We start from the raw sequence: 11015 nt of genomic DNA on the forward strand, positions 1-11015 counted from the left end.
ATGGTATGTAGAAATATCGGGTCCATTTCCAGCTTGTATAATAGTATATATGTCCAAATCATGTTGTTTATCGAGTTATTGGCAATCGATCGCTATGTATTGTGTCGAGATCGAGTCCCGGTAGCCAAACAGAGTGCCCGGAAGTAATATGGCCGACCAGCACAACCTCCATAGCACTTCCTGTTTGGCGATTGCGCCGATCGGCCACCAGATGGCGTTCCTGAACCGCCAGAGAGCTCAGTGGGTCCTCCTGGTGGATCTCAGGCCAGCGGAGGGGAAATATGAATCCGATCGCAGATTTTTGAAATATTGATATAAGGACGCTGTAAAGCGTCCTCCGGCAACTTGCGCATGGCCGGGAATGACGCTGTAAAGCGTTTTCCGGCAGTCAAAGTGTTAATATCCTGAATCCTGAATCCTATCAGTCGAAATAATCACAGTTAGCCGTTTATTCCAAGTCACTCAGCCCTCATTTCACGCATTCCTACTCAGCTGCGGTCTGAGGAGACGGCAGACCTGCTGGCAGAAAAAGCCCAGATTGCCGAGGAGGAGGCCAAGCTGTTGGCCCACAAGGCTGCTGATGCAGAGCAGGAGAGGCAGAGGTTCGAGGTCACCGCCATGAAGACCAAGGAGGAGAAGCGGCTGATGGAGCAGAAGATGAGGGAGGCGGAGCAGCTGGCCGTCAAGCTGGTGGAGCAGTCCGAGAGGAGGTCTGTATCGGGTCGATCGGGCGCGACGTGTGAGACTGACCCTATGTCAAACCCCACCCTCTTTTCTTGACCCTCCAATCACAACTGTCCGTTGGTTTGTGTGGTCCGTCCTGTTGGCTCCAGGTCGAAGGAGGCGGATCACCTGAAGCAGGACCTGACGGAGGCGAAAGACGCGGAGCAGAGAGCCAAGCAGAAGCTGCTGGAGATCACCAAGACCACCTACCCTGTACGTCCTCCTCACTGGTGCTCTGTGCTGTTCATCAAGCCTCTGTAGGGCTGGCCAATATGGATATTCCAATATTCAGAAGCCCTTTTCTTTCTCCGATATCAATATATATCACGATATCTGCTTGGGTATCATGGAAAATCACATGTTGGATAATTGATGTTTATCATATTAGTCCTGCATGGTAATGGACGTGTGATACAATCAACTGACACTGTACATTTCACCTGACATTCTCAGACATTTCAGAAATCATTTTATGAGAAATCTGACTTCTCTGACTTTGCTTTTTAGCTTTGATATATATATACAGCAAAAGTTTGTATCACAATATTATCGATATCAAAGTAACGATGATGACAGTATTACAGTTAGATGATATTCCATATATTGTCCAGCCCTATGCCTTTGTATTATATGAGGTGTGCTATTGTGTTTTGTGTTGCCATGTTGATGCTCGATAGTTCTACTTGACGGTTTAAAAGATGGATGCACACAATGCAAACATACCCGACATCACATGCTGCAAATTGTGGTCCTCTATATAGTAGCAAGCCTAAAAGGTCAAGTGTTATCACCATGCCAATACTCCATAGATGATTCATATTACATGGATATAGATGTACTGTGTGTGTGTGTATCTCTTACATGTCTTGTGTTTTTGTGACGTCCCAGCTCATAGCAGCCTACTCCACTCCCCCTCCGCCTCCCGAGGCTCCTGGCGACTTTGCGTACGAGTCGGCGTCGACGCGCGTTGACTTCAAGGACTCTGACATGAAGAGGCTTTCTATGGAGATAGAGAGGGAGAGGTAAGCTGCAGCTTAAGCCCTTCTGAAAAGCTCTGTGGAATTGACGGCGCTCGTTTTCTACCCTTCCGTAAGTCTATACCCATACTCCTGTCTGGGACGCTCCTATCTCTCTGGTCATGTTATTCTTTATTCTATTGTATTCTTATTTTTAATATTATTATATTCTTATTTTAGTCCTATTGACTACCTAAATGTTTATTGTTGTTCAATGTGAGAGAGTGTAGTGCCGAATTTCTATTCTATTCTTTCTATATCCGTTTTCTCTCTAAGATAAGATATTCCTTTATTGATCCCCTTGGCAAAATTCTGGTGTCATAGCAGGGGGGGGGGGGGCTGGTTAATCGATTTGAGTGGTTTTTGAGGGAAGTCAATAAGAAAGATTTTTTGTTACCACCAAGTATGTCCACAAAACGTGATTGTTTTTGCTACTGAAACGGAAATCTCACTCTGAAATCTCGCAAGGCGTGAGTTGTTGCAGGAAGACGACACTGGAGGCTGTGGAGCATGAGAGCGTAAAGAGGATTCTATGGATAGTAACTCGTTACCGCGAAAAGTTTGTTGCATTTGGAATACAGCTAGGCATTTGCAAATTGTGGCAACAACATGCCGTGCCTTTTTGCAATATTGCACAGTGTTGTGCATTTATAATCAGTAGCTTAGGCTACATAGTAGGCTAATGACAGCCTATTCTAGTCTAGCAGGTGCTGGTATAGACGTATAATATATGACATATATGAAATTTTTTGCCTAGATATACGGTATATCTAGGCAAAGAATGTCATAGATGACTGAAAATCAACATTACTAGTCTATACCAGCACCTGCTAGACTAGAATAGGCTGTCATTAGCCTACTATGTAGCCTAAGCTACTGATTATAAATGCACAACACTGTGCAATATTACACTTACTGTAGACGTCTGTATATTTGTACTGTATTCCTTTTACTGTATATTTAATTCTATCTTATCATTCTCACAACACAACACCCCCTCTAATGGAACATTCCAGGGTGGATGTGCGTTGAGTCACACTCCGTGGCCAATCTGCGCATGTGCATGGGGAATCGATGCTTAAAAACAGTCTTTTTCACTGCCAATTTAGTTCTGATCGATTAGGAATGTCTCGCGCCGTGTTCAGGAGATTCAGGCGCATACAAGTCTATTCGATCATGTCTCTAGCACCCCCACAGCCGTAGCTGCAATCACTTAATGTCAAGGCTCTCATCCACATTCATTCATTTGCCCCCCCCCGCAATCTCCTCCCCGATTTCAGAATCCCGGAAGTGTTGCGGTGGTCTATATTGCTTTACATTGTTATTTGCTGCTGCCATGCTCTTTGACACATTCTAAAATAGATATCCCTAAACAAATACTCGATCTGGGGAAACATTACTCCCTATCCCTAGTATGGGCAGGATAATAGGAAGACGATAACAATTTAATCTGAGTAGAAAATATGAGAAAATTGAACAGTATACACAAATGTGCAGATGATGGTCTGTATACCAGTCATACCATCGCATACCTCACCACATACCTGTCTGTTTTTCTCTCTCTCTTAAAATCCAATTTGCTTTATTGCCATTCATCTTAAAAAAATCTTAATTAATCAAAATTCTGTTCATGCATTCAACATGAGCATTTTCATACTCTCTCCCCCTCACCCTGTCTCTCTTTCTCCCTCTCACCCTTTCTCCCTCTCACCCTGTCTCTCTTTCTCCCTATCACCCTGTCTCTCTCTCTTTCTCCCTCTCACCCTGTCTCTCTTTCTCCCTCTCACCCTGTCTCTTTCTCCTTCTCACCCTGTCTCTCTCTCTTTCTCCATCTCACCCTGTCTCTCTTTCTCCCTCTCACCCTGTCTCTCTTTCTCCCTCTCACCCTGTCTCTATCTCTTCTCTCTCTCTCTCTCTCTCTCTCTCTCTCTCTCTCTCTCTCTCTCTCTCTCTCTCTCTCTCTTTCTCTCCCTCTGTGTCTCTCTTTATCTCTCCCTGTGTCTCTCTCTCCCTCTCGCCCTGTCTTTATCTCTCTCCCTCTCACCCTGTGTCTCTTTATCTCTCTCTCCCTCCCTCTATTTAAAATCTGCTTGTTTGGCACAACAGGAAAGGTACCTATGTTGCCAAAGCACTCCAGTAAACACTGACACATACCTCCTCCCTCCCTCCCTCCCTACCTCCCTCCCTCCCTCCAGGCTGGAGTACATGGAGAAGAGCAAGCACCTGCAGGATCAGCTGAAGGAGCTGAAGACCGAGATAGAGTCTCTGAAGTTAGAGGAGCAGCAGCAGCAAGCCGGTGTGTACAGCCTCCGTGCAGAGGCCAGAGGATACCCCCCCGAGCCCCTATACATACCTCAAAGTAATGTAAGTACCCCCCCGAGCCCCTATACATACCTCACAGTAATGTAAGTACCCCCCGAGCCCCTATACATACCTCACAGTAATGTAAGTACCCCCCGAGCCCCTATACATACCTCACAGTAATGTAAGTACCCCCCCGAGCCCCTATACGTACCTCACAGTAATGTAAGTACCCCCCCGAGCCCCTATACATACCTCACAGTAATGTAAGTACCCCCCCGAGCCCCTATACATACCTCACAGTAATGTAAGTACCCCCTGAGCCCCTATACATACCTCACAGTAATGTAAGTACCCCCCCGAGCCCCTATACATACCTCACAGTAATGTAAGTACCCCCCCGAGCCCCTATACATACCTCACAGTAATGTAAGTACCCCCCCGAGCCCCTATACATACCTCACAGTAATGTAAGTACCCCCTGAGCCCCTATACATACCTCACAGTAATGTAAGTACCCCCTGAGCCCCTATACATACCTCACAGTAATGTAAGTACCCCCCCGAGCCCCTATACATACCTCACAGTAATGTAAGTACCCCCCCGAGCCCCTATACGTACCTCACAGTAATGTAAGTACCCCCTGAGCCCCTATACGTACCTCACAGTAATGTAAGTACCCCCCCGAGCCCCTATACATACCTCACAGTAATGTAAGTACCCCCCCGAGCCCCTATACATACCTCACAGTAATGTAAGTACCCCCTGAGCCCCTATACGTACCTCACAGTAATGTAAGTACCCCCCCGAGCCCCTATACATACCTCACAGTAATGTAAGTACCCCCCCGAGCCCCTATACGTACCTCACAGTAATGTAAGTACCCCCCGAGCCCCTATACGTACCTCACAGTAATGTAAGTACCCCCCCCCGAGCCCCTATACATACCTCACAGTAATGTAAGTACCCCCCCGAGCCCCTATACATACCTCACAGTAATGTAAGTACCCCCCGAGCCCCTATACGTACCTCACAGTAATGTAAGTACCCCCCGAGCCCCTATACGTACCTCACAGTAATGTAAGTACCCCCCGAGCCCCTATACGTACCTCACAGTAATGTAAGTACCCCCCGAGCCCCTATACGTACCTCACAGTAATGTAAGTACCCCCCGAGCCCCTATACATACCTCACAGTAATGTAAGTACAGCCGCTGTCCCCTATACATACCTCACAGTAATGTAAGTACCCCCCCGAGCCCCTATACATACCTCACAGTAATGTAAGTACCCCCCCGAGCCCCTATACGTACCTCACAGTAATGTAAGTACCCCCCGAGCCCCTATACGTACCTCACAGTAATGTAAGTACCCCCCCGAGCCCCTATACATACCTCACAGTAATGTAAGTACCCCCCGAGCCCCTATACATACCTCACAGTAATGTAAGTACCCCCCCGAGCCCCTATACATACCTCACAGTAATGTAAGTAACCCCCGAGCCCCTATACATACCTCACAGTAATGTAAGTACCCCCTCGAGCCCCTATACATACCTCACAGTAATGTAAGTACCCCCCCGAGCCCCTATACATACCTCACAGTAATGTAAGTACCCCCCGAGCCCCTATACATACCTCACAGTAATGTAAGTACCCCCCCGAGCCCCTATACATACCTCACAGTAATGTAAGTACCCCCCCGAGCCCCTATACATACCTCACGGTAATGTAAGTACCCCCCGAGCCCCTATACATACCTCACAGTAATGTAAGTACCCCCCGAGCCCCTATACGTACCTCACAGTAATGTAAGTACCCCCCGAGCCCCTATACATACCTCACAGTAATGTAAGTACCCCCGAGCCCCTATACATACCTCACAGTAATGTAAGTACCCCCTGAGCCCCTATACGTACCTCACAGTAATGTAAGTACCCCCCCCCCCGAGCCCCTATACATACCTCACAGTAATGTAAGTACCCCCCCCGAGCCCCTATACATACCTCACAGTAATGTAAGTACCCCCCCGAGCCCCTATACATACCTCACAGTAATGTAAGTACCCCCTGAGCCCCTATACATACCTCACAGTAATGTAAGTACCCCCCCGAGCCCCTATACATACCTCACAGTAATGTAAGTACCCCCCGAGCCCCTATACATACCTCACAGTAATGTAAGTACCCCCCGAGCCCCTATACGTACCTCACAGTAATGTAAGTACCCCCCGAGCCCCTATACATACCTCACAGTAATGTAAGTACCCCCTGAGCCCCTATACGTACCTCACAGTAATGTAAGTACCCCCCCCGAGCCCCTATACATACCTCACAGTAATGTAAGTACCCCCCCGAGCCCCTATACATACCTCACAGTAATGTAAGTACCCCCTGAGCCCCTATACGTACCTCACAGTAATGTAAGTACCCCCCCGAGCCCCTATACATACCTCACAGTAATGTAAGTACCCCCCCGAGCCCCTATACGTACCTCACAGTAATGTAAGTACCCCCCGAGCCCCTATACGTACCTCACAGTAATGTAAGTACCCCCCCCCGAGCCCCTATACATACCTCACAGTAATGTAAGTACCCCCCCAAGCCCCTATACATACCTCACAGTAATGTAAGTACCCCCCCGAGCCCCTATACATACCTCACAGTAATGTAAGTACCCCCCGAGCCCCTATACGTACCTCACAGTAATGTAAGTACCCCCCGAGCCCCTATACGTACCTCACAGTAATGTAAGTACCCCCCGAGCCCCTATACATACCTCACAGTAATGTAAGTACAGCCGCTGTCCCCTATACATACCTCACAGTAATGTAAGTACCCCCCCGAGCCCCTATACATACCTCACAGTAATGTAAGTACCCCCCCGAGCCCCTATACGTACCTCACAGTAATGTAAGTACCCCCCGAGCCCCTATACGTACCTCACAGTAATGTAAGTACCCCCCCGAGCCCCTATACATACCTCACAGTAATGTAAGTACCCCCCGAGCCCCTATACATACCTCACAGTAATGTAAGTACCCCCCGAGCCCCTATACATACCTCACAGTAATGTAAGTACCCCCCGAGCCCCTATACATACCTCACAGTAATGTAAGTACCCCCCCGAGCCCCTATACATACCTCACAGTAATGTAAGTACCCCCCCCGAGCCCCTATACATACCTCACAGTAATGTAAGTACCCCCCGAGCCCCTATACATACCTCACAGTAATGTAAGTACCCCCCGAGCCCCTATACATACCTCACAGTAATGTAAGTACCCCCCCGAGCCCCTATACATACCTCACAGTAATGTAAGTACCCCCCCGAGCCCCTATACATACCTCACAGTAATGTAAGTACCCCCTGAGCCCCTATACATACCTCACAGTAATGTAAGTACCCCCCCGAGCCCCTATACATACCTCACAGTAATGTAAGTACCCCCCCGAGCCCCTATACGTACCTCACAGTAATGTAAGTACCCCCCCGAGCCCCTATACATACCTCACAGTAATGTAAGTACCCCCCCGAGCCCCTATACATACCTCACGGTAATGTAAGTACCCCCCGAGCCCCTATACATACCTCACAGTAATGTAAGTACCCCCCGAGCCCCTATACGTACCTCACAGTAATGTAAGTACCCCCCGAGCCCCTATACATACCTCACAGTAATGTAAGTACCCCCGAGCCCCTATACATACCTCACAGTAATGTAAGTACCCCCCCGAGCCCCTATACGTACCTCACAGTAATGTAAGTACCCCCCCGAGCCCCTATACATACCTCACAGTAATGTAAGTACCCCCCCCGAGCCCCTATACATACCTCACAGTAATGTAAGTACCCCCCGAGCCCCTATACATACCTCACAGTAATGTAAGTACCCCCCGAGCCCCTATACATACCTCACAGTAATGTAAGTACCCCCCCGAGCCCCTATACATACCTCACAGTAATGTAAGTACCCCCCCGAGCCCCTATACATACCTCACAGTAATGTAAGTACCCCCTGAGCCCCTATACATACCTCACAGTAATGTAAGTACCCCCCCGAGCCCCTATACATACCTCACAGTAATGTAAGTACCCCCCCGAGCCCCTATACGTACCTCACAGTAATGTAAGTACCCCCCCGAGCCCCTATACATACCTCACAGTAATGTAAGTACCCCCCCGAGCCCCTATACATACCTCACGGTAATGTAAGTACCCCCCGAGCCCCTATACATACCTCACAGTAATGTAAGTACCCCCCGAGCCCCTATACGTACCTCACAGTAATGTAAGTACCCCCCGAGCCCCTATACATACCTCACAGTAATGTAAGTACCCCCGAGCCCCTATACATACCTCACAGTAATGTAAGTACCCCCCCGAGCCCCTATACGTACCTCACAGTAATGTAAGTACCCCCCCCCCGAGCCCCTATACATACCTCACAGTAATGTAAGTACCCCCGCTGTCCGGTTTACATACCCTTAAAGTAGGGATGGGCACCATTATTCCAAAGTTCAACTATTCAAAATACGTAGGTAACGGTATTTGACTATAGCCTACTGATTGAGATTTATTAAAAAATTATAATGATAATATTGTATAATTTTATTGGATTCGGTTTCCTTGTTTATTTGACTAATACATGGAAAACAGTCGCAGTTATGATTATTTATTTAGTGAATGCGAGGATCACAGAGGCCCTTCCGGCTACATCGTGTGCACACTTTTCATTATATATATATATTTTTTCTTTTGGGTAGTTCCGTTAATTGATTAACCGCTATTTTAGTTTTTAGAATATTCAAATTTGTATATGCCTTCAAACGCCCATCCCAACCATAAACCCAACCTTTTCTTTTTAATATGTATATTTTATAATATATATTTAATTAATTTAAATAAATCTGACTTGTCACAAACTGGGAGTCATTCCGATCCATCTGAAAAGCTCTGACACCACTGTGCACTGGTGCAGATATTATCTTCTCTTCTTAAATGCACCCCTACCTTATTGATTTCCCATTATGTCGAGTGTGGAGCCATAGCAGCAATTCAGCTTTTCCTGTTATCTGTACTTCATCTATCTGTGCTCCCTGGCCGATACTTTTATCTTCTCTTGCAGCGAAACTCGGCATACATGTCTCAGATGGCCTTCTTCGAAGAAGTGTGACCCTGTTGGCACAGGTTGAAATAAAACATACACGAGAGAAAATGGAGTGAGAGGCAGGACATTGGCCGTTGTGACTTATTGCTTTTTACTACCAAGATGTACCTTTTATGTTTGGTGTAGTTCTTAACTGGCACAACGAAACATACACACACACAAAATATTGTGTGCTTTGTAAAGACTTTTCATCCATTTCCCACAGCATGACATTGTGCCGCCTGCTTGCGCACACTTTCATGCGAGGTTGCACTGTCTGCTGCACTGCAGATTTTCCCACACAGATTTTCCCAGGATTCGCTATGAACACGATATCGGTGCCATCATGCGTCTAACACAATTTCTGGACCTGGTGCTGAAAGTGGCTGTGTGAATGAAAATGGACTTTTAATTCAGTGTTGTTGTTCTTTAAGGGAAGCTCTCTAGTGAGTTAATTAGACATGTCTAGATAGGATCGATGCCTTTTAATGGAAAATTCTGTTTTTAGAAGTCTATTGCTGTATAACCAAGATCCCACAAGTTTTCATGCTGGTGTTTTTTTTTCTGAGAAATCGTCATCTCCTTATTAATATTTGTTAGCAACGCTAGTGCAAGTCAGTGGGGTATGAAACCATTACTGTTAAAATAGCTTGAAAGTCATTCAGTTTGTTTTCCATTGCTGTAGTAATGGTAAGATTTGAGTAATGGAATTATTTGAAAGGACTATTATGCAGTTTTTAGAGTAATGGTCGCATACCTCATTGACTTGACTTTAACTAGTGTTGGAAGCAAATGCTATAAAGAGGTTGGCGCCAGATTTCCCTGGTTTGTATGTCGACTAGAACCATTGTGACTGGCTGCTCTGGTAAGGTGACTATACAGAGATTGAATATTCGCCCAACAACTGGGTGAGGATAGTGATTTGTTACAACCAACAAAGAGTTGTTTGTGTAACACATGATTGTCCCCCACATGTATTAGTGCAATGCTTCTGTAGCGAAAGGCGACACGTCGATAGTCTATCATAGAATAGTCACCTTGTTAATGTACATTTGCCTGAAGGCCCATTCCAAGTTCTGAGCCACTGTGTAAGACGTGTTAGGCGCCAATGTCTCGGATAACAAAACTCTGACATGAAAACTGTTTGAATCCCTGTAGGAGGGGTCTTGGTTAGTAATCGATAGGATAATCTTTTGAAAAAGAAAACCCTGAACTTTCACATTAACAGCCTTGAGCGTTGGCAGATAGTCTCTTCTCCCAGGGACTGTCCAGATCTGACACTGAACCTGTCTAGGTGTCGTGCTCCGTTTTCGGTATTATATTCAGTGTTTGTTTTGTTTTCATTTGCTTGTTGTTGCTGTTACTTGGTATTAGGGCTGCCTTTTACTCTGAGCAGCGACAGGCCTCATTGTGTTACGACGCTCCGCACAGGTGGCTTCTATAGAATCACAAGACCCTGCTACGCCATTTCAAGTGTTTTCTATTTTGTACTTCTACACACTGTTGACGTGCCTTACATTTATAATTTTTTTGGTTATTTTTTTTTAACAAATAAACTTTGCATTACTGAGGTTGTATTTAATATCACACACTGTGCTTGTTGTGTGCCTTAGAAGCCTGTTGATTAGGGTGGATGTAGATGTCGAGCCCCGGCTGAGTTTCTGGGTGCAGTAGTAGATCAGTGCATTCGTCTTAAACCTGCACTATGTAACTTTCTTCATGGAAAGTCTTAAGCAAAGTCCTTAAGTCACTGAAGTTGGGCTGAACGACCCACCGATTGGTGATGCATGAAACCCAGTGGAGTGACCCATACAAGCCCTTCTGTTTA

At 46.3% G+C, this 11015-nt stretch overlaps 1 protein-coding gene across 3 annotated transcripts in view; it reads left to right on the forward strand.

The window, feature by feature from the left end:
• The window catches only part of nf2b (NF2, moesin-ezrin-radixin like (MERLIN) tumor suppressor b), a 28826-nt gene extending 18068 nt beyond the window's left edge, over positions 1 to 10758 (forward strand). For all 3 annotated transcript variants that reach the window (XM_084320233.1, XM_084320235.1, XM_084320234.1), the window contains exons 13-17: positions 493 to 710; positions 834 to 936; positions 1612 to 1745; positions 3935 to 4103; positions 9167 to 10758. In XM_084320233.1, coding sequence (XP_084176359.1) covers positions 493 to 710; positions 834 to 936; positions 1612 to 1745; positions 3935 to 4103; positions 9167 to 9214 — 672 coding nt within the window. In that variant the 3' untranslated portion in view covers positions 9215 to 10758. The remainder of the gene's footprint in view (positions 1 to 492; positions 711 to 833; positions 937 to 1611; positions 1746 to 3934; positions 4104 to 9166) is intronic.
• The last annotated feature ends 257 nt before the right edge of the window (positions 10759 to 11015 follow it).

The sequence above is a fragment of the Notolepis coatsorum genome (assembly GCF_963971535.1).
Source record: "Notolepis coatsorum genome assembly, chromosome: 8".
NCBI classification, from domain to species: domain Eukaryota; kingdom Metazoa; phylum Chordata; class Actinopteri; order Aulopiformes; family Paralepididae; genus Notolepis; species Notolepis coatsorum.